Consider the following 24,287-nt stretch of genomic DNA (forward strand, 5'->3'; position numbering starts at 1 on the left):
TTCTTGGTCATCTTAAACTCCGTTAGCGTATGGGTACCTTTTTTTGGGAGATGGATAGCTCTGATAGATGTACAAGCTGTGTGAAGACTGTATCTCAAATGCAAAGATGAGCTGTCTGAGCAGTTCTTTCTTTTCCTTGCAGATAGTTCAGAAGTTACCCCTCCTGTTCTTACGGTAGTGGGGGAAGCCACCCCGGTCAGCATTGAACCGTAAGTACCCAGGAGGTTCTTAGCCTGGTAGTAAACGCGCTTCTTTTCTTCCTCCTAAACCTTCAACCTGCTCCCTGTATAGTTGATGTATCTCTTAGAAACATTAAAGCTATTCTTATTAGTGACTCAAAATAGAAATCGTCTTTATTAAAAATTACTCCATACGACAAAGGATGTTTGTTTGGGCAAAGGCACCTTGTAATTCTGGTGATGTTAACTGCTTTCTGTTACTGCTCATCTGTCTCTGGGCTGAAATACTATTGGTTAGCTAAAGGTGAATCTGTCCTGTTTTGTTGTATACAAACACTTCTTTGTATGCTGTATGTTTGTTTTAGAGTGGGGAAATAATGCTCCTTTAGAGGAAGGCCAGAACGCAGTATGGAAAAATGTAGTTAGCTCTCACATGGACTGGTCAGATTGCAGGTTATCCGTGTATTAGCTGCAGCGCAACTGCGAACGTGACTTTGCTCCCTCCTGGGCTAGCTCAGCGTGAAAGCACTACAGCCAGTTGCATACAGTGTGTGTGGCCTGACCTAATAAGCCTCATTACTCTTCTTAGCTGTCTGTGTGCTGGGAAAGCTCAGACATATGTGTCAGCAGCACTAGGGAACGCAATTTGGAGATACCGAAGCTGGAGTTATGAGCTTAGGCTTGGTGCCAGTCCTGCTAAACCTGAGCAGAGTAGCAAAAAAAGCAGAGCAGCAAATGTCTCTCCCAGCCCTTGCAAACCCTCTGGGAGTGTTACCAGCTCAAGTTCAGTGCTCTAGAACTACAGCAAAGTAGTTCCAATTCGTTATTATACCTAGGTTAATGAACTCTTGCGAAATCTAAATATGGAGATGCATGGCATGGAAACACTCATACGGCATAAACACACCCACATGGCTCTGCATTGCTGACTCTGTGCAGTCAGGAACCTCTGCTCTAACTCTGCAGCATATCCTGTAGCATTTGAGATGTTTAACTCAAACTCTTCCCAAATAAATACCAGGCTTCTTTTGCTTTTTCTTCCAAAATGGCTTATATTTTAAAAATGAACTGGAGCATTTTTTTTTCCTCACCCTTTTTCCATTCTGCCTTCCTGTTTGAAGCTGAGTTTTCTGCACTTTTGGCAGCAGGCTGTCCTGAGCAAATATTGCAATTGTGAATGAACCCAGATTATTCTTGTCACCTTTGCAAATCCCTTCTACACTGAGCTTATTCATGGAAATAAGCATATTTGGTGTTTTTTAAACCTGTTTTGAAAATTGCTTAATTCATCTTGTTGTTGGTTCATTGCACACCAATCCAGGGGAACCTCTTCTTGAACATGTATTTTTTGTTCCCCCCCCCCCCCAGGTCTTGATCTTTGACCTCTCTATGGTGCAATTGGCTTTGGCTGTTAAGTCTTTTGGTTTAAATTGCTGAAGCTAATGACATAAAGTAAGCTGCCATTTTAGTCAGGTGTGAAAATTTTCAAATTTGTTGCTGGAAATTTCAAACCATAGTAACTTAGTAATGCAAGTTCACTTCCTATTGCCAAAAGGGAGTTATGTGCAAAGAGTTGTCTTGCTATCATCTTAAGTCTTACTGAACAGATGCTTTCACAGGTAGATAGGTTTAACTTTTAACCAAGATAAATTAACAAACTGGTGTCATTCTGTGTTGTCAAAGTAATCAGTTTGCTGCTCTGAAGCTAGTTTGTGCAGCACTGTTGTGGTCAGTTATGTAGACATACCTTCTATAAAGGAAATATGGCAGGAAGCACTTTTTTTTAAAGGGAAAAATGTTTAATTTGATTTGTAGTCTTGACTCTGTCAGAAGTTGACTATAATTTGTGATTACCTGATACTGTGTTCTTAATTGCTTGTGCTTTGCCAGACCTTCTGCTAATGCTTTTCAAAAGGTCATTTCATTGCAGAGATTTGGAATAGGAAATGTGATAACGAAGCTTAATTCTTCTGTTTGTGAAGTAGTACCATAGGCAGCCGGTGTCGCAGATCTTTGTGTCCTACCGGTTTTGCAGTTCAGTTGCTTCAAAGTCTTAAAGTTGCCCCTCAGCCTCAAGTATAGCTGTGGTGCGTCAGCTGTGAATTGCCTTCTCAATTCTGGATGTTACCACACTCAGCTGTATACTGGGGTGTCCCAGGAGCACTGTTGGTGCTTACAGGCAAGGGCTTTTGCTGTACTGAAATCTAGGCTTCATCAGTAAAGGAACTGTGGAATAACATAGCTTGGATGGACCTCTGGAGGTCATCTGGTCCAAGCCCTTGCTCAGAGCAGGACGAATTAGATCAAGTTACTCAGGTCAACTCTTGCAGTGGAAATCTGGTTTTATTTAGACACTGCAGGTACAAGGTCTAGTTCTTAGGCTTTTATAGCCTAGGGATGCCATATTCTAAGTTTAGTTTCAGGATAAAAAGTAACTTCTGATAGCCCTTCAAGCCCACATTCTTTCCCTCCAGCTTTTCCAATTTCTTCTCTCCCTCTCAACAAGTGAGGCCAGAGGAGTCTGTGTCTTGGGACACAAAATCTCCCAAATTTCCCAATACAGTAACAGGCTTTTTATCTGTTGCCAGTTGACAGCAAAGTGTCATTTTCTGTCAGTCATCCCTTCTAGGGTGGATCAGAATCCATTACTCTTTCCTCTGCTGTGAAACTGCATGCCGTAACAATAAGCGAGACTAATCACAGTGAGCAGAAGGCTCCACATTGACATCAATCTTCAGTCCATCACAGTGTGCTGAAAGGAGGACTTAATCAAGGTGTTTGTTTTGCTTTGTTTTTTTAGCAAGGTCTTCTCAATCTTGAATGAAATCTCTTGCTTTTTATTTTTGGTCTGAATTGTGCTGTTTCTGTCCAAGATAATCGAGACAGGTGAAGGAAAAATGGAAAACTGTATAGTGTTATAGTTTTAACAGACTTTTGTACCTGTAGAACACTCAAAACCAAACTTTGACGTTTTCTTGGAGTTCTTCATTCTCTATGCAGGTTCCACTTTTAGCGTGCATTTGAAATTGAATTACTTTTGAGAAGCAGATCCTGAAACAGTTACAACCGTGGGCATCAGAGATGGGACATTTTCAACCGCTTTAGTTCTGCCCTGCCCACGGCCATGATGCGAGATGTGTAATGTCCCTATCGCTTTACCTTCGACAGGTATTGGAGAATAGCGTGTTTGGGAAAATGACAGACAGTATATGGCAGCCTGTCTAAAACTTTCCTGCTACATCTGTTGTGCTGGATGTCATCTTGTCATCACCTACTGGAGGGAAGTTAGCATCAGTCTGTGCATCTAGCAGATTCTGCCTGTCCAAGTAGGAATCCCACCCCGTCAATGTCGAGCTGCTGCTGAATGGGTGGATGAAGTAAAAAACAAGTGTGCAGGGTAGTTATCTTCTGCATCTCTTCATTTATACGCACATGAATTGTAAACCATTCCCTTCAAGTGTGAGGAAGTAGATCTGGATCTGCTATAGATGCAAAAGAAATAGTTTGTAAAATCTCTTTTTGTGTGTGTTTCAAGTCAGCCATTTGTTTTGAATGCAGGCTTTTCCATCTCATGACATCTCATGATGCGGATGCTTACTGACAATAGCAAAGTGATGTATTAGGCAGCAAAAAGGGAATGAAGGTGTTTCCTTCGTCCCCTTCCATAAGAGAAAATGATACCCTCTTCCTTCCCTTTGACACCACAGTCTTCTAGGACTTCAAAACATCCTATTGGAACATTTGCTAGTATCTCTCTGGGTTTTTGAATGGGTTATATGTGGTGTTTCAAGGCCTCCCCACACCTTTTCCAGACTCTTGCTTTCCTAATAGACGTGCATGTGTCATTTCAGAACATCAAAGGACCAGAAGAGTCTGGAGGCTGGCATTTCTCAGATGTTTTTGTTACTATACCTTATTGTACTAGATCATGCTTTTTTCTCTGGTAATTGTGTTTCCCCTCATGCTGGGGGGGAACCAAGCCAAGACTTGAGAATTATAGCAAACCTTGCCCTGGGCAGGGAGTTTTATCTTTTTTCTAATGAAGCAACTCCAGAGTTTAATCATCTTGAAGGCACTGCCTGATCTACTCTCTCTCTCTCTCTCTCTCTCAAAAAAAAAAAAAAAGCTTATTTCTCCATCCTTTACTATTTCAGGAGCTACCAGTATGGTGCTAGTTGACTGACATCTGAGAGAGGAACATTTTTGCATTAAGCATAGCCATATTATTTCAGGATAGGAGATTTTCATTATATTCTAAGTGGACTGAGCAGCAGCTGTTCTCAAATAATCTGGTTGTCTGATATCTTGGTTTTCTGAAGGGTCTTTTTGCTAGCTTAGTTTGGACATTTCTTTTGCTCTCTCTTCTGGACCTCTGAATTGCATACATAATTGATACATTACTTAGACAGCTGTCCTTGGATTTATCCAATATATTTTACACTGAGTTTGTGTAGCTACTGCTGTGTCTCTGAGTATTTTGCCACGGAGTAAGAGATGTAGAGCGATGACAAAGGACATCCGTGCTCTCACCGCTTGCTGTGCTATTGGTGTAGACCTCCAGGCCTCCAAGTCTTTCAATGGTGGTTCTTGCCTATCTCCATGCACAACATCCTGTTTGCTAGTACAGAATAGAATCTCTGTGGACGGGCACTTGACTTAAAGGAAGTATAGTGCTCTGTGGATTGCATGTTGTGAAAAATCTGTCCGCTAATTCAGAATCTAAAAGTATGGGATTGATGCTAAAAGAATGGGATTTGGTTTTGATACAGAATGAGCAATACAGCTTTCATTATTTTATATTTTTGGTTTCAGTTGTTAGAAATAGTTTCTAGAAGATACTAGTTTGTGTCAAGATCATAAAGGACCAAACTTTGAGACTGATCCTGCTTTGAATGGGGAGTTGGACCAGACAGGTTGAAAAGGACTTCTGGAGACTAAATGATGCTATGATTCTGTAGTTATGGCTGGCAAAATGTTAATACTAAAAAAGGCTCACCTATCTTATGCATGAGGAGCAAGCTTGCCACAAGTCCATGTGACAGCCTCTCAAAAAGTGGTGTTTATTGAAAGTGAATAACTCTTCTTTGAGCAGTTATTAGGGGATCCTAATTTACATACAATTTCAACCATTGCTGATAAGACAATGGAAACTGGTAATGGATGTAAAACCTCTCACCTTTTGAGTCATACTTATTCATGTAACCTACAACATCTGAAAGCTGTTCATGTTGTATGCAAGAGCCTGATGCATTTCGGTTTCTTCATAATTAGTGCTTTTAGCAGAGATGGAGACTTTCTGGATAATGTAAAGGGGGCCTGACAGTTATTTGTTACTTTTTCTGCAGGCGAATAAATGTAGGAACTCGCTTTCAAGCAGAAATCCCATCACTCCAAGACAGATCTCTGGCAGCAGTTGATGAACATAAAGCAGAGCTGGTGTGGCAGCCATGGGGCGACCTGGAAACCAACAAAGTCACCCAAGAGAATGGTAAGAATGTGGAAGGCTGGTAAATGGGACTGAATTGTCACAGTTGTAGTAGGGGTAACCACATATCTACCGTAGGCATAATTTAAAATCTCTCAGAGCTGCCAGTCAAGTGATGTGTTTGAGTGGTTTTGAAAACAGTCTTAGGAGTAAAACTTGTTTATCAGGTTGTGTGTGGCAGGGGGGGAGGTTGATAGGATCAGGTTTTTTAATTGAGATAAAATGGGACCATTTGTTACTGGCCAGGCAAAGAGCAGCTTTTTGCTCAGTGAAGCTTCCTTGTCTTTGTTAACGTTTGAACGCCACATGCACTCAACTTCTGTATTTTCAAGGGATGTTCTAGACGTAATAGCGTTTTAGAAAAATCAAGTTGCAGACGGAAGTCAAGACGAGGAAGCAGGAGTTGTGGCAGCTAGTAGGAGACTCGGGGAGCTGTCTGCTGTTGGTGCACATGGGCTGTGGCATGTATAAATCCCGAAGGCAAGAGGAAGTGGGCAGGCTTGGAAGAAATTTTTCTGATGAAAGAGAAAAAAGGATATTGTGAAATGGAAATTGACAATATAGTAAAGGGAGGAATTCAGGAAATCTCTGAGGTGAAGGGAGATTGGGAAGACATTATAGGAGGGAGGAGATTTGCAAGAAACTCCACGTGCAAATAGTGCTGCATGCAGAGTAATGTTGTGTGACCTTGCGGTCTAATGAATTCTTGTGTCCAAATTTGACCCAGATAAATTTGCAAGGACATTCAACTTCTCTGAGAGTTTTACTTTCTGTTATGTCTAGCCTTGCTTCAAAAGAGCTAATTAATGATGCAAATCCTGTAGGAAATTCCATTTTAATCTTATCTGATTTTTTTGGTACCTCTGTGGAAATAGTGGAAAATCTGCTAGCTGCTGCCTGTTCAAGCATTTTTCCTGGGGGTGGAACCAACCAGGAGCTGGCGCTGCATTTCTTACATGAAGCAAAGGGAAGCATTCTGGTGAGTCTTCCCAGCTTTTCACCTTGATGTGGTCAAACTTGTTAATGAAGGCCAGGTAACCTGTCACTTGATGAGAGGAGAGCCTTGCAAACTCCTTCCTATGCATCTGGCTCCCACTGTTTAGTGTCCCTTGGGTGTCCCTAAAGTGCCATGTTCACTTACTATCTTGCATATTTCCAACTTTGACATGTTTGGCTTTATAACAAACAGACTGACAGTCTACCAGGGTGAGTGAGCTGAGACTGCTAAATGAGTCTTAAATGTTGTCTTCCTGGGAAGGTGACCATGTTGGAAAGAAAAATAAGAGGCTGGGACTGAAGCTGAGACATGAAGGGCAGTGTCTTGCTCCTCTTACTTTTGGCAGATCCATTTAACTTCTCTGTGCATGTCTATAGAAAGGCTGTGCTGCTGATTTTGTATCAGTATTGTAAGACATGACACACTTTAATAAATGCCCTTTGTCACTGCTGGGAGGTAATATCAAAGAGCAGAGCGTAGCATATGGCACAGGGCTGTCATCCTTTTATAGTTCTACGATTGATTTAACCTGGCATAAATCAGCCCTGTGGTCAGGAGTATCCCACACTTTTGCCTGGCTGCTAGTTTCCCATCCCCTGTAGTGCTCCAGCACTGACACTTGTGAGACCGTATTGACCTGCATTGGAGAAGAGAACAAGCAAAAAGGAATTTATGTGTGTATGTGTTAGGTTTCTGCTAGGTAAGTTCCCAGAACCAGCCCACCATTGTGAATGCTGTTGCTGGCATTAGGGAGGAGCAGGGCTGCCCCTGGCAGCAGGAGCTCACTGTTTAAGGTGGTTTAAACTGCTAATGGAAGCACGACTCCATTCTCTCCTTCCTCCTAACTTTGAAAGCACTTCCAGTTTAAATGCAAAGTAAAAAGCAGCTTGAGAGGGGGTTTTTTTTGTGTGGAATCTTTCGGTCACATGACTGCTCTGTTTTATTTTGAAATATTGCTTAGTTAAGTGAGATAAGATCACAATGACTTGGATGTTCAAGACAGACATCATTTAGGGCAGCGTTTTTGGATGTGAGTAGGTAACTTAGGCCTTCAGTGAATGAGAGGAAACTACTGCGTGGTCTCTGTCTATGGAATTAACTCTCTCCCAATACCGGGGTGGTTGTGTTGGAAAGCGTCCATTTGCAGAGACGTGAAGAGGTGCTGGTGGTACCCAAGACTCAGTGGATAGTCAAGAATGTGATTTTAAAGTTGTCCCAAATGTTAAACTGTGCTATGCTTCTTTTCAGTTAGCTTGCCAGAAAGGAAAGGATTAACGATTGCCTGATCTTTGTTTTAAATACCCCAAACATTAAATTAATTATTTTGTTTGTGTTTATCTTAGGGAGCTTTGACCAAACTGCTATTGAAGATGCCAGAACGATCACCTACCCACCCTTTGGCAGATTATCACTACACAGGTTTGTTAACCACAATAACTCTGTGCTGCCTGTTTATCATAAAGGAATTTTTCTATCCTTTTCTGCTCTTTAGGGGAACTCTGTAACATTACAATAAGATTAAAAGACCACTCTTCTCTCTGGTAAATCAAATGATGGCTTGCCAGGAATTTTCCCTGTGTGAATTATGACACTTTACAATGTAAGAAACACTGCATCTCTCATAACATGTGCATATGCGTATTTGCATGTGTGTGTGTTCTGATTTCTTTTATGGGGAAAAGGGAATGTGATCCCTTACACTAAGCCACAGAGAATGCAGAAAGATAGCTAGTACATACAAGAAAGGCTGTGGTAACCTCAGAACCGCAGCCTCTTTGGCATGGATTTCCAGGGCGGAGTTAAGAGGCGGTTTTATGGGAAGAGTTTTCAAGCTTGTTGAGGAAAGCTCAGCCAACTACTGATGCCTGTCAAATGTTTCTGCAAAATTTAAATGCTGTAGACTGCCTTTGTAGTCTTGTACCTAGTTAGAAAATAGTCAGCTGTATGACACCGAACTTCAGTGATCTAGAGTGACCCTAGCCACCTGAAAGACCTGGCGTAAGGTGGTAGAGACACATCTAATAAGCTGGCACCACAAACCATAGAAATTGCATTTCATCGTTATTACACACTCCTACTGTAATGGTTGGGAAATATTACTGGAGTCATATCTATAAGGCAGGAGGAGATTCCAAAATGTGTTTATTATTAGAGGCAAGGGTGCTGGGATAGTAGGAATATTTGAGATGTAATAGATCTTCAAGTACAGTGGATTGCTGCTGAAAGAGAAGATCCTGTTCTCCTGCCCCTCCGTTTCCCTTGTATAAAATCTAATGGCTGAGCCACCACAAAGTGTGTCTATTCACCTTGCTGTTTTGTTGGAAAACATCTTAGTTCATGTAATTGACTGGTTTTTGCAAGCTGAACTGGGTTAACCTGTGGTGACGAGTACTGGACGTAACACAACGGAAGTGACGAGAGGAGGGCTGAAGCGCAGCGGTAGGGGAGGGTTTAACAGCAGTCTGCAGTTATGCTGGATTAGGTGTGATGTGAGGCTGCACCCTTGGGTGTGTGTTGGTCTTATTTAAGGCAAACATGAACAAAAAGTACATGGAAGAGTAAACATTTGAAATTGCAAGGGCTTCAGTTACAACTTTTTTTTTTCCCTACAGGATCAGACAAGTGGAAAGTTGCTGAAAAAAAACTTTTCAACAAAGGCATTGCAATCTACAAGAAAGACTTTTTCTTGGTCCAAAAGCTTGTAAGTTACTTTTTTTAAAATGACAGCAATGATACATTCTTACACTTTGTTGAGCATTTAATAGAGGGAGTTCAATCTTGATTTTTCTGAAACCTCAGTATTGAGCATTAAAGTCCTGCACTCAAAAGATTTCAGAGAAATGTTATTATCCAGCACAGCATAAAATCTCACTAGATAGCTAGAACAATAGTGTTTGTTTTGCTGTTGTTGTTTACTTAACTCTTGTACTTACTGCATTACTTCCATTAGTCCACGCTGCAGATATCACTTCTACAGGGCGTATTTATAGAGTGCTGGTAATGTTCCAGTACAACTTAAACGGCTTGCTTATAAAACTGAATAGAAACACACCCTTGCTGCTGATGAAAAGGACCAAAGAAGGATATGTGAATGATGCATCCTTTAGGATCTCTCTTTCCAGTTTTCTGTGACAATGATAGTAAAAATGATCATTCCCATTTATTTTCATGAGGTATGACACTTTGGGGGGGGGGGGGAGATCACTGAAGGAGAGTACAAAACCAGGAGCTGCATACATATTTCCTGAATAAATTCCCCCAAGGCATTTAAGTTGCAAAAGCCTGGAAGCTGAGGATATATTCCAAAACTTCCATCACTGATAGAGAATATGTAGATGGTCACAGGTCTGTACTGATAATTGTCTACCACCATGTGTATGAAATGCATGTGGCCAAAATGGGAAAGGGCTGCAAACCTTTTCCATTTTTGGATTGGTATTCTGGTCTGGTCTTCTCTGAAGTGCTGCGGGAAAATAAAGATCCCCATAAAGCTGAAAGGCTGCTCTCAAGCCTGACAGCTCAGTTGGAATGTCTCGGAGGCTAAGAGGTGCCTTAAGCTTACAAAGTGCCAGGGTCTGTCACCTTTACATTGACCAGCTTTTCTTTGGAAAGTTGGTCCTGTAGTTCTTGGTGAATAATAGTGGCAATAGGGGATGGGCTGTGGGACAGGGCATACAGGCGAACATGACACAGAAAAGAAGGCTTTAAGAGCAGTTGTGGTGGAATGGAGACTACTGAGGAAAGAAAAATACCAAGTGTATTTATTGCCCCTTTAGTAATTATTTATAAGCCTTTTTAAAATCCTGTAATCCATTGACTTTTATGTTTTTTAAACACCAGATAAAAACCAAAACGGTGGCTCAGTGTGTAGAATTCTACTACACCTACAAGAAACAGGTGAAAATTGGTCGGAATGGGACCTTAATCTTTGGGGACATTGATGCTGCGAATGAGAAGTCTATGAAAGATGAAGCTGAAGTTGACATCAAGGTAACTTCCTAAATTTCTCTCACCTCTTTTGGGCTGTGGTGTGAAGTCTGGTTTTTGTCTGTTGTCCCATTTGCTGGTAAAATCAAAAGTAAAACAATCTGGCCAGTGTGGAGGAGTCCAGACTCACAAACTTGTGTCCTGTGTCACATAATGACATTTACTTACAGCCACCAAAATTAACAGTTCCTTTATCTTCTGGTGAAGAGTTCCCATAGGTTTGCACGTGTTCTTCCTCCCAGAAGGGACATTTACAGTGAAGAACAGGGACATGTGGAGGAGGAGGAAGAGGAGGAAGAAGAGGAGGCAGAGGAAGGGTTGGATAACAGAAGGAAGAGCACAGTTCCTCTCAAAGATGAACAGACACTACAAGACGGTGTAATAGTAAGTGCTGCATTGTGCACGTTGTGCTTTCTATGCCACCTTCACCCTGCAGCTAGTTGAGAAAATACCAGGTGGACAGTTCCAGATGTAAAAAGTTTCCATCTCTAACTTCTCCCAGAGCAAGATACTGGGCTGAGGTAGCTTAGAGTATCAGCAGCAACCAGACCGTGTGCTGTGGCGGGAGAACTGGGATGAGTAAGGGGAAAAAACCTCAGTATAACTTTTTGTGGTTGGTGCACACATAGGACCATGATGAGAAATGTCCTGAAAATATCCCGAAGACTTTCTTGTTAAATACAACCTTGATCTGGAATAAATGAAGTGCAGGAGCTCGGCCATTGTTTTCCTTCTGACGGTGGGTTTAAGTTTCAGTTTACCTTAACTGTTCCCCTCTCTCCAAAGGCCGATGATGCTAATACGAGGAGTCAAGAGGCAACTGTCACAGGCAGAATTGGAAGGAAGCCAAGGGAGACAACACTGAAGCCTCGAAAGCCTATTACTGCTCCAGTGCAGAGGAGGAGGCGGAAACAAAAGATAAAATCAGATGCTACCAGTAAAACTCAGAACACAGAAAACACATTTCCATGTAAAAAATGCGGCAGGTAAGAGCAACTCTGCTTCCAGCAACAGTCACAGAATTGCGGTAGGGCATCTCCTGTGGAAGCTTATTCTCAAATGAGCTGTCCTTCTATCTATTTAGGCTAGAGACGCTGGCAATAATTTTATTGACTTATTACCCCACTAATATTTGCAGATTAGGGGTTTTTACATATATTGATATTAAGATACTATTGCTTGGATGATTACCTGCTGCTGACTGTTTTTCCACAAATGGAATGAGACACCACCTGCATTTCACTGTGTGTAGTATTTGGTGTTAAGCTGCAGTTTCAAACAACTGCTGTATTGCCCCTCTGTAATGCCTGTTTTTGTAACAAGTAATTTCTATATATTTGCTAGATCACGTATTAAGAACATGGTGTAGACTTACTTATGAACAGTGGTATGGAAATACAAGACACTACCGTTGTTATAGCAGCAGATATTAGGCCAGTGGGTACACGGTTCATCTGGTTAAACTTGCACCCATCTTTTGTGTCTGTAAAATATATTTGTCTTTCCTCACACAGTTCTAGTAGTTTTTGTAAGTTTGTTGCCAACAGATTCATAAATGTCAAGAAAATTCAGTTCCCTACGGAAATTGCTTACTCTTAAAACGATAGAGAGTCTCGTAACACCAGTGGTTATCCCTTTATTTAAAAAAGGCACCAAGCTAAGGGCCTGGCAAGAAAATGCAATTTCCACCTAGTTACATCACCAGGGGTGTTGACAGATTCCTGCTGTGGCTGGGACTTCGCTGGTCCTGCCACGGTGCCTGTCTCTGTGCCCTCGGGGAGCGTGTGGCACTGGAAAGGGCAGTGCTGTGAGAAGTCAGGCAGCTGGGATTTGGTCCTGGCCACTGGCAAAGGAGAAGTAGGCCAGGATTCTTCATGGCGTCTAAACTTGTCTTGTGACATTTGGTGCCAAATCCAAATAGTTAATGGCGAAAGATGGAGGAATAGATCATAGAAATGCAAAGTTAGGAGGAAATAGCTCAAGTGTTTCTAGCTGTGTGGACAGGGCTCAGGAGTGGCGTTTGGCTGTTGTTCACCTCCATGTTTATTATACTTTTGCAGCATAGGGGGAATGCCTAAAAACCAGGGCCCTGTTGTGTTAAGCAGCACGTGCGTGTTTCAGATACCCGCGCTGCCCCTCTGAATTGAGAAAATTTGAGAGCCGAATGAGAGACAGGAGGAAATGGCTGTATTAAGAAATGAAGCAAATGGTTTGAGGGTGGTCAGGATCTCCTGCTAGCACTTCACCTAGTGCTGGCACGCGCCAAGTCAGAGGTGGTATTTGCTGCAGATGCTCTATTGCAATGCCAGCGGGAGCTCCTGCGCCAAAGCTCACAAACTTGAGGATGGAGCAGCAGAAGCTCTTTTGGAGAATTAATGACGGAGGCTGTAGGCGAGACCAATGCTAACATACACGTGTGCTTCCTCAGGGTGTTCTACAAGGTGAAGAGCCGCAGTGCTCACATGAAAAGCCACGCGGAGCAGGAGAAGAAGGCGGCCGCGCTGAAGCAGCGGGAGAGAGAGGCGGCAGCAGCAGTGGCGGCGGCGGCGGCGGCCCACAGCCGGGCCCGGCAGGAAGAGAGCAGCGAGAGTGGGAGCAGCAGCAGTGGGAGCAGCAGTGGGAGCTCGGATGAAGATGGAGAAATATAGCAGCAGACCAGAAGTGGAGGGAGTAGCAAGGCTGGACCCAACCTCCCTCTTGGTGGTCTCGCTTTTTGTCGCTTGCACTTTTCTTACCTGAACCATCAGGTCTCAGCTTCAGTGCTGCCGTTTCCTCACGCCACATGTTCCACTTCACCTTGCCAGTACTGACCAAGCTGGAATGGTGGATGAAAAGATTTGTTTCAACTTGGATTTTTTTTTTTTTTTTTTAAAAACAAGTAAGATTTCTATTCTATTTATAATGATACCTGAGGTACATAATAGAACAATGTCACCTGCGGTGGAAGTAAGTTCTCTCTGAGGTCAGTCAGACCTTTCTTTTTCTGCTTGTCAGGAATCATGATAACAGAACTGTTGGATATAAAGGTTTCCAGACCAGAGCAAGGAAATGATGCTCTGCTCTGAGCTAAGTGTATCCAGTTACTGTGACACTGGTGATTTCTAGGTGTTTCCTTTCTCAGCAAGTTCTCTTTCCTTTTACACTTTCCTGCCTTTCTGAGCATTTATTCAGGCAGCCAACAAGTTTTGTGGAAAGATTGGTGTGCACTTTTGGCCTCTGCGTCACAAAAATGAAAAACGGGATGAGCAAGACACTCTTCTTCCTTTTGAGAGGAAGTTTTATTTTTCAAAAGGAAGCTTGAGGTGGCTTCTTTTATGCCATTAAGAATGCAGCAATGGGTGTAAAAAAAAAAAAAAAAAAAAAAAAAAAAAATCCTGTGGGATTGAAGTAGCCACAGGCCTTGCGGGTTGTCTCATCTAGGAAAACAAAATAGCCTGCCTTTAACTTAATGGAAAGTAGTCTGGGCTTCACAAGTGCAATTTGAAATGAAAACTGCTGGTTTTGACTTTGCATAAACGGGAGCAAGTTTGTTTAGTGAAAATGAACCAAGACCTTCTCGTGCGCTGGATTGTGCGCGCCTCCGAGATGGGAGGAATGGACTCTCATCTCCAGCAGTCTCCTTAAATCCCTCTGTGAATGGCTTTTACCTCTCGGCACATCATTTCTTTCTCGTGGCAGCCCTCGTTTATTCCTTGAAATTGCCATCGTCAAGAGCTTGTATGGCGGGGCCCTAGTTTCCCAAATACTTCCTGTCAGACCGTGTGTACGTGCGGGAGGAGCTTGTCACTTATTTCCACACTGGTGGCTGGACAGCCCTGCCTGCTGGGTTGTCCTGTGAGCCTTGCTCTTTGCTGAAAGGCTGACTCTTCCTTCAGAACTGACACATGCTAATAGCCCAAAAAGTCTAGCCACCAAAAGCCGGCTGGTGAAAGAGAGTTAAGAAGTAGGAAAGTGGTCCAGGTGACATAGAGGTTAGACTTGCACAGGATTGTTCTGTGCATCTTTATAGCCCGCATTTATCGTTATTTCATGAAGAGGTAAAGAATCGGATCGCTTCCTTGCGCTTCACGACCGGTCAGTCCCAGCCCCGTGCCCCGGCTGCCCAGCTCCCTCCCTCCAGCCAGTGCTCGGGAGCAGCGCTGATGCCCCGGCTTCCTGGGTGCCAGCGCCGCGTCAGATCGCACGTGCGCCGCTGCGGTGGTACAATACCGAAGGAGCCGATGGCTGCCGCGTTCCCAAGCGGGGATCCAAGGGGGGTTGCTGTACGTGAACTACAGAGTGTTCCTGACTGGCTGATTTTTTTTTTTTTTTTTTTAAATCTTGACCCTTCAAGCTGCTAGATAAATTCCAGGTTAACTATGGAAAGTGGCTCTAACTCCAGCGTGCCATCTGGCAATCTTTTCCTGCCCTGTGGTTTTATGCAACCATGATTGCTTCGCTCTCTGAGTCTGGGAGGCTGGGCATTGTACCATGTTTGCTTTGACATATATACGTCTTTGGATAGAATCCTTTATCTTAATAGCAGAAGCAGTTACTACTCTTACAAAATAAGTAGGAGTATCATTAAGGACTGCACTTTTTTCAGTGTTGACACTTTTGCCTTTAAGTGTTCAATTTTCTGCCAAGGTTGTATTTTTCATCCCCAACAAAATTAGGTTTCCTTTCAGCAATTGGATGACTGTTCCAAGTCCCTGCATGCACAGGTCTTGTTGACTAACAAGGCTGTGGAAGCAGATGGCATGTCACGAACTGTTAAAATAATTCAAAAACTGCAAAGAACTAAAAGCTACTAAAAGAACTAAAAGCTTAAAAAGAAGCTTAAGCGAATCAGTCTTCCTATTAAGAGTTTCAATGTTGTTTGTTATCTTTTTTCCTTTTGTAAATTGGAAAAAATGCTTGTCTACCATTATCCAAGGGCCCTTAGAGAGAACAGAAGCTTTAGCACACTGTGCCAGGACAGACGGTAGGTGAAGCAGCTGGACCTCATGGTCCACTTATAGTACTGGGATTAATTCCAGTAAAAAGCAATGATGCAATTAAAGTTCTGAAGTATGTTTCTGAGAAGTTGCCAGTAGTTTCCAGATCTTGAGAACTGCAGGGCAGGGCAACAGTTCAGAAACAAGCAGGCCTTGTGAGTATATCTAGAAAGGATTTAAAGTAACGTAGATATTGTTATACTGTTGTAATGAATGCGTTTGCCTGGAGTACCAGTGAGGCAGCAGCAGAACGGTGTACAGTTACTTAACAGAGCCTAGGAAGGTCTAGAAACACATAATGAAGAAATGGAGATAGAGGTGGAACTGGCACACATTGAGAAATAATGGCAAAAATTAAGATATTTAAAATTTTTTATTTATTTTTTTTTTTAGATTGGAGAGGAGAGATGACTAAGCTTGAGAAGTAAAATAAGGTTGATCAAACTGTCTTAGGAAAATGCTTTCACTGTCCTTGCTAAAACAGTGCAAAATCAAGGAGTGTGTAATCCTTTAGGAAAAACCAGAGACTGTTCACATTAGAACAAACCAAAGCTGTGTCTAGCTCCAGGTCTTGTTTCTGACAGCGATCAGGAGCAGATGCTTAGGAAAAAGTGAGGGATAGCATGGACCAGGGGGTATAGTTCCAGCTAGAAAATAGGATGCAAGACTAGAACTTACGTGTGTTTTCCGGTAAGGCAAATCTCCAGAGAGGTTTGTACTGAAATGTGCTATTCTCCTTATTGGCAAAATATCAGGACGTTTCTCTGCCTTTTACTCTTCTGCTCTATCACCTGCATTTACTCTAGTATTTTTAGTGTCTGGAATTATGCCTGGGTGATAACGAGCAAACATTTAGTCATGGTCCTTGGGAGTTTTCAAGCTTGAAGTAGTTTTAGATATGGCATAACAAATTATGGTGACAAACAACTGATCAGATGAAACGAAGTACAAAGATTTAGGGAGCAAATCGTGGGATTGCTTTAAGTACCAATTTAATCTTCTTTCAGATATGATGATGCTTGAATGGAAGCATTATTATAGTCTTCCAAAGACCAGATCTTTCACGGATTGTCCCTATTTTAGGAAATTGATGTAAGAGTAATTGTTCCTCTTATCAAGGATAAGCCATTGAGGTGCTGATAAGAACAAATCAGAGATTTTCTTAATTGCACAAAAATGGTGTGTGTATTACACACTGAATCCAGTACTGGTTGTTTCTCTCCAACACCCTGCTGCAGTAGAAGCAGAAGAGAACAGGAAGACTTGATACAGTGAGGTCTGTCACTGGAAGAAAATCAGAAAAGGGCTTTTTCTGAGGATAACCTCTAACAGCTGTGGGTTAGCATGGCTGACCAAAATCAGGTAAACGTTCCAAGTAAGTGGCATCAAATGGAAATGTTTCTGAGCATGTTTACATATTGCTAGTAGCCACCAGAAGACCTCTTTTCTGTCATGGTAATGAGTAAAAATGGTCCTCTGAGTGTCTTGTTTAAAAACAAATAAGCAAAACCAAACCTGCTGCCCGCTTGCTTACGGTAGCAGTTTGGAATTGATCCTACATCTGAATTAGATCCTGCCTACTAGCAAAAGTTGGCAGAGAATTGTTTCAATAAAACAAACCAAGCAACCCCCAGTTGCTGTGGACAAAGCATTTGAACTGAATTTGTCTAATCTGGAGTGAATTCTGTTACTCTTCTTAGTGGGTGAAAAAATTACTTGAGTGGCTCTTTACTGCAGCACAGTGTTAGTTTAAGGCTGTGTTGTTCCAATTGTGACTAAAAAAAAAAAAAAATCCACTTTTCTGTGATCTGTAAATTTGTCTGTTTTAAAACCCTATGCTCATTATTTTCCATCATTTAAAGGCCTATTTACTGATCTCCAATTAGTATAAGGGTTTGCTGTTGATTTAGAAAACAGGCAGTATATGCTCTGTCATTGAGTTTGAACAAGGCGTCTCTTTGCTTTAGCTGTCTTTTCTATGGGAACAAATACAAGATTTATAGACTACAATTCTGTAGATGTGCACCGACAGATTTGCCTTTTACAGTGCGAGATCAGGCCTCAGGTGGTCATATACCCAGTAGTCAGGTGGCCGTATTTCAAAACCATTACCTATTTGAGTCTTGATGCCAGCGCTGGGCATTGCGGAGATGCAGCGACAGATCACATTTTTGCCGTGATCACGTACTTCTGCCTTTCTGCCCGTGTTGTCTGCCCTTCACAACTGATTCAGTCTTTCAGGTTTGTGATCTGCATGGGATAGCATCTCAGTTTTGTAAGACTGTGTGTGTATATAACTACTAGATATACGCATGCACTTGTGATGCATATCTGATATAGCTAGAAGTGTTTTGTAGTCTAGCTGCAAGAACAACAGCTCCGCATTTTAATTTAGTTGATGTTTTTCCATTTACTGATACAGGTAACGGTATCTGAGAGAACTCAACTTTGTAAGGTGAAGGCCTACAGAATTTCAGTCAGCTGTGCAGGACCTTGGCGTTTTGCTAGCTAGGACCAGGTAGGAATATAGCTGTTTAAAGGCAGGGCAATGGTAGAAATTCTAAAGCTTAAAGGTAATTCATCTATTAATCCCATACTAGAGATATAATGTGAAGTCCAGATTAGCTAAAAATACCCTCTGATTTATCAAACGGAGGCTTTCGGTCACTTTTAGCGTTGCAACAAGCTTAGATTAAAATCAACGTTCAAAAAAAGTGTTTCCTAAACCACCGAGAGTGAGCTTTCTCACTCTCAGCAATTACATGCTTCTGAATTCTCTTTCAGGCAGTGGACTAGAAAGTCCCTATATATACATATGCTATTTTAAAAGAAACGGGAGTAGGGAGGACTGTAGCCATAGAAGTCCTGTCTGCTTTCATACAACGGCACTTTTAGTCCAATGATTACCTCTGCCAGAAACCTTATTCTAAACTACATTTTCCCACACAGACTTTCTCCCTCTTTTATCTTCTGATGTATGTCTGAGAGTTTATAAAGCTTTAAAGAGACAGAGAGGCAGTGTCTACAAATCATGTTTCATTTTTGTGGGGGTGAGTTTCTATGTAAATTCGTCACTTGGGTTCAGCTGCTTTACTTGCCCTCGTTCTCTCCTGTGTCAAATGTCAGGAAGACACAAACTTTGAATCCGCAGCTGTCTAGGGACTTTTCTTTCCAAGACTAGGATTCCGCTGACAGCCGAGCCTGAAAAAACCCTTAACTTCTCCAGATTAGAAGACAACATATATTTTTATAGAAATGTATATTTTAAAAACCAGTTTCCTGCAGCTTCTCCACATGTATTTTTCCCCTTGTAGTTCAGATTTGATATAAACTTTTTTGTGTTCATTCTTTTTATGTTCTGTTTTTAACTTTGTAGTCAAAGCTTTGGTGTACTGTACAGGAGCAGTCAGCCTTTGTAATTACTGTATAAATGCTTTGTAATAAAGTATATTACTTTTATTTTAACAAGTGAGCAGACACTTCCTTTTGTGTGTTTGCTGCCTAGGGCACCTTTTAAAAGACTGTTACATGTTAAAAGTGTACATATATAAATATATTTACCTGTTGCTGTACAGTTGTGATAGACTGGACTGAATTTATTTTTTGTGTGCTTTTTTATAAAATATTAATACACTAAAGGAAATCTTGCTGATGTGATTGTAATGTACTATGTAACTTATTTACTTAATATCCTCTATATATCTAAAAAACCTTTTATTAAATGAGGTTTAAAAATAGTTTCACAGCTGAGTTTTTTGATGGTACGAGGGAGTGGCTGGGAGGTTTGGGGGGATAGTGACTGTGGTGCAGTCCTGCAAAGGAAGCGGTTATGAGTTCTTTTAGGTAGTCTGCTCTCTCGTCATACCCACCTCTGTATTTTCCATAGCAATTCCCGAGCAATTCTACTTACGTTGTTTCTCAACGTAAACTTCTCCCCAAAGACACCAGCCTGCCATGTGTTTTATGTCTTATACCCAAGACAATAACTGGCAGATGCAGCTCCACTTGCTTTACGGAAGCGTTGTGTGTGTATCCCACTCCAAGCCGAGCACCTTCCCGGAATGCTGGTAACAACCTTGACAGGGTGTTAGAATTTCACGGGGAATAGTTCTAGGTCTGCTTCTGTGCTGTAAATAAGGCCAGCTGGATTCTGACACTACCTGAAACAACTACAGAGACAGTGGGCAGAGCAAAGGCAGCATGGAGTAACTTAGTACCTGAGGGGCCTGTATCAAATCTGAATTCCTGGCTGGCTGTGGCTGGGACAGAAAGTAGAGACTGAAGTAAATCTAGAGCTGCTGGAAAAAGAGTTAACATCTTCCTGCTGCTTAGTAGTTGAATCTGCTGGTTGTAGAAACAAGGACTCCAGCTGTAAGTCATATTGCATCATATTTTTCAATGGTAGAGTTTAAAAAAAGTTTTAGTAAATGCTGTCTTAAAGGCACTTGTCTGTTACTTGAATCTAAGGGTTTTTTTAAATGTATCTTGTTATATGGTGCTAATCTCATTTCCTCTGGCAGTAGCTGGATCTCTTGCTGTGGATTTTAAATATTAATATGCTTCCATCCATCCTCAAAACAAAGGTTCCTTCTGTTTTGGTAGTTAACTAGGCTACTGTTTCTCACATCTATGGGCGTGAAGTCTTCAAAGACTGCAAGCGTTTCGCTATATCAAGCAGATGGTAGAAATGTGTATCATTGTCTGACTGGCCTCCTGCTAGATTTCAGTTCGAATTTAAGATGGCACACCATTTTTCTTTTTAGCTGTTAATTTATGCTGACAAATTTTCACTTCAGTATTCTTGGCAAAGCTGGCACATAAGAAAGACTCAGCCCAAGACATTAAAATGCTCTTTTTTCAGCTCAGTGTAGAAGCCCTTGCTTTAATTTACTCCTGTGGCTGTTGATCAGCAATTAGTATTTGGAGAAGTAAGCGGTATTTTGCTTGGTGGGCCAAAGAGACAGGGAACACAGAAGCCTTCACTTCAGATAGCAGACCATGAGTTTGTTTAAGGCTTTAAATAATGTATTTGCCTCCCTGTCAAAGCCAAAAGCACTGAAGGTTGCCTGCTTTGTACCAAAACTGTGAAGCCATGCAAACAAATGTTGGATGATCAAAAGTCTCAAGTTTTGAGCATTTTGGTTTTCGTCTTATTTTAATTGGTGGATGCAAGCCCAAGCTTCTGGAAGTTATTTCAACTACTGAAAGAGACCGTATAAAGCATTTTAGTGATTAGTAAGCTTTGAGTTAGTGGTAGTGTGAGGAATTCTGCAGTAATTCCCTGTATGTTTTTTAAATAGCATTACAGCTGTCATTGCAGGATGCTATTCTTGTCATTCTTGAGACTGACTGCTCAGTCTGTGGACTGTGCGGTAGAACGCTTTTTCTTTATATCTGAGTTTTGAAATTACGTTTCAGTGATGCTGTCTATTGAAGGCTAAAGTTTCTATTACAGAAGTTTATTAATCAGTTAACCTTCTCTTGTCCTAGTTTAATAGAACTGATGGTATATTGCAGTTAACAGAACTTAAATTCAAAGTGAATTAGTAATTTTATACTGAAGAAAGACTAGCCAGTTATTTAACTTATTTGGATTTTTTCCCCATATAGCAGTAGTAGACTTTTCTCTTAAAACCTAAGAACAAAGTCTGACAACCAATGGCTTAAAAGATTGAAAAATATTTATGTACCAGATGACAAAAATCACAATATATCAGCATTTTTAAAGTCTAAGTTATTTTCTATTCTAAAATATAGAGGCAATAAGGAACAGCATTTACATCCTATAAATACATTGCTCCCTGAGCAGCTAGGAAAGTTTAATGAGAACAAAATTTAATTTCTGAACGTTCTCCACAAGCTGAACTATTTCATTACACAACAGCCAAAGACGTCTGTATAAAATAATGTTATATTATTTTTAAACAAGTTTCACAGAAGAACATTTATAAACATAGGCCTAAATAATTTAAACACAGCAACTTTAACAGTTTGGTCATGCTACAAAATTACTGTATACAAAAGATAGCCAAAGGGGATGTTAAAAGTGCTCTCTTGCTTGAAGATTTTTCTAGATGAGTCTACTTCTAGTGTAACCTGAGTAATCTGCCGGTTCTCAGGTCTCTTCTCGCATTTTTCCAGCAGTTCTCAATATAATCACTGCATACATCAGCTCTTTGAAGAGAGGTCAATGTGCTAACAAGCAAGTAAAAAACCTAGCTATTTCCTATCATTAATTTAATTTTAGGATATTTCTCTAAGGAATAAAGTGGATGCTAATCCTCCATAATTTCACTGGGGAAAGCAGAATTCCACATGGCTTACAAGTTTTACATAGGTGCTCTTTTCATCCATGAACAATAATGTGCTTACCACTTTATTGGATGTGGTGAGATAGGGAAGAGCGAAGAGTAATACAGAAAGAGAAGCCTTTCAACATCTTACTCAGCCGCTCCCTCTGGGCATGCAGGCTGAGCTTTGCTGTTAGCTTATACATGACATGGTATAGCACCATCAGTATGCAAATCAGCTGCTTTAATTCTACCACCTGTATATGTCTTCCACCACATCCAGTGCATAATTTTAAAGTGCAAATTTTAAAATTTAGGAAAACTTTACTTATTTTGGAGGAGAAAAAGTTGGGGGGGGGTGTGATTTGTTCTCGAGAGTAATCCTGATTGATCAGGCAAAGCAACATTAAGCTGAACCTTCCACCCAGCTTTGAGCTGAAGCATCTCCTGACCAATGAGAGCCACAGTTTATTCTTTTCTTACTGTATTGTTTCATTGAGATTGACATAGTTTTTATCAGAAGGGTTTTAAATTATATGCTAATTTATCACAGCATGAAGGGTGAAACATGAGGGAAAGCTTGTGAGTGTCCCTTACTGCTGCTGTAAGTGTGCTGAGACTGGATGCCCCATTCCTTCAATAATGATTGTTTTTTCTTTTTTGGTGGTATTTATAATGCAGCCCCCAAAAAAGAGATAGAGAATTTGTGCTGTTAATCTATGAAAAGAGCTGATGAGTGAGCCACACAATACACACAGCTCTACCAACAACTGCAATAGTTCTTGGACTTATTCCCATACGTATAGCCTGTACTGGTCACTTAGAAGAGCCAGTAACTGCTCTTACCCCTCACAGCTTGTCAATGGAGCTGTGTTTCGTTCCAATCATCACCACATAGTCAGAACACTTAAGTTTCTCTTCTGCTCTCAGAATGTCCCAAAATAGCCAAAGTAGAGTATTTGCTGTATCTAACACGACCTTCAGAAATGTACAGAGTTAGACCATATTTAGATACTAAAAAGAAAAAAAAAATTCAACCAGCAGGATTACTTGGCATTGGACTGTGTGCTCATCACTCACTCTCCTGTCGCATTTCATTTGAGGTGTGAACTTAGCCATACATACCATACTTGTAGACGTTGTGCTAGGAGAGACCAGCTACAGAGGTTCAAACACTTGGCTGTGTGGCCAAGCGCTATGACAAGAGCACTGCATGGGCTATTCTGAAAATGTCTCCAAACACGTAGATGAATTCAGCATTTCCGTTTGTTGGCAGTATTCCGAAGTCAAGTTTTGCCCCGCTCAAGCTCTGGCTCACGTTAAACACGCTTTAATTACAGTCGTCAAGGGCACAAGCCAATCCCCTGTTGCCCCACCACAGCAGATGGGGTCAGTAGGGGCTGAGTGTGCCATAGGCTGGGTACTGCCAAAGCACATCCACTTTGCTGAAAGCGGTTGGCTGCAAGTGAACTGAATGGCTTAGTTTTAAAAGAAGCCAATATGAAATGGCTGTTGACTATATACCCTCTCTCCCATCGTGCTTCTTGGTCAATGGTGCCTTTACTAATGATAAAGCTAGGAGAATAATTGTAAAAGAAATTACATACATACAAATATAAAGTTGTCTGTAAGATAAATCCAGTGAGCTAATTAAGAAACTGCTTTCTGGTCAAGAGAACTGCTGCCTGGAAATAGTTTGTGCTAGGTGAAAAATGTCCACAGTTTTTGCCATTGCTCTCTTGACCTTATTTTAAGTAATGAATCTAAATCAAACTCAAGCCTTATCAGCAATTGCCAATTCAAGTTGGAATGCTTAAGAATTCCTCTAACACTCATAGAATAACTAGCAATATACTGAAACTAAACTGTGATTGTCTTGTCATCTTCTACTTCACACAGTTCACCTAGAAATTGATTAGAGAGAATTCTCCTACAATTATACCTGGAGCTGAGATCAATCCCACTGTTGTCTAGGCCAGTGCTACCTTTTTATCTCTGACCATGACTTCCAAGATTTCAACTCCTGCCACACCTTCACAAAAAAAATAATTAAGAGTGGCATTCTGCCTCCATCCCTTCTATGCCTGGTCTGGAACCAGCAGATACAGTTGTTGCCATTTTAATTTAAACAAAGATGGTACCATGAATTAGAAGAAAAGCTTATTTAAAAAAAAAAAACCAAACACAACCACAAAAGCTGCAGAAAAATCTACTCAGGTGACTTGATCTATTATCTAAAGAGAAGGAAAAAAAAGCCCCACACACTATTGGCATCCAACAGTGCAATCAGGTATGTCTTCATCATTGTTTAATGCTTTTCACTAAAAATAGTTACCCATCATGTAAGGGGGCTTTACTAAAACTGATTACCCT

General features: G+C 41.2%; 2 protein-coding genes across 6 annotated transcripts in view; one reads left to right on the top strand and one right to left on the bottom strand.

Moving 5' to 3' along the window:
* Positions 1–13,296, top strand: part of MIDEAS (mitotic deacetylase associated SANT domain protein) — a 52,995-nt gene extending 39,699 nt beyond the window's left edge. For all 5 annotated transcript variants that reach the window (XM_075502830.1, XM_075502833.1, XM_075502831.1 and 2 more), the window contains 9 exons: positions 143–209; positions 5,525–5,667; positions 6,540–6,643; positions 8,005–8,080; positions 9,274–9,362; positions 10,502–10,651; positions 10,856–11,032; positions 11,435–11,634; positions 13,077–13,296. In XM_075502830.1, the coding sequence (XP_075358945.1) occupies positions 143–209; positions 5,525–5,667; positions 6,540–6,643; positions 8,005–8,080; positions 9,274–9,362; positions 10,502–10,651; positions 10,856–11,032; positions 11,435–11,634; positions 13,077–13,296 (1,226 nt within the window). The remainder of the gene's footprint in view (positions 1–142; positions 210–5,524; positions 5,668–6,539; positions 6,644–8,004; positions 8,081–9,273; positions 9,363–10,501; positions 10,652–10,855; positions 11,033–11,434; positions 11,635–13,076) is intronic.
* A 36-nt stretch (positions 13,297–13,332) lies between these two features.
* The window catches only part of LOC142410389 (dynein axonemal light chain 1-like), a 36,960-nt gene continuing 26,005 nt past the window's right edge, over positions 13,333–24,287 (bottom strand). Inside the window, exon 10 of the mRNA XM_075502837.1 lies at positions 13,333–13,463. The gene's annotated coding sequence lies outside the window, so the exon portion shown is untranslated. The remainder of the gene's footprint in view (positions 13,464–24,287) is intronic.

This window comes from Mycteria americana, chromosome 5 (genome assembly GCF_035582795.1).
Source record: "Mycteria americana isolate JAX WOST 10 ecotype Jacksonville Zoo and Gardens chromosome 5, USCA_MyAme_1.0, whole genome shotgun sequence".
Taxonomy (NCBI): Eukaryota; Metazoa; Chordata; class Aves; order Ciconiiformes; family Ciconiidae; genus Mycteria; species Mycteria americana.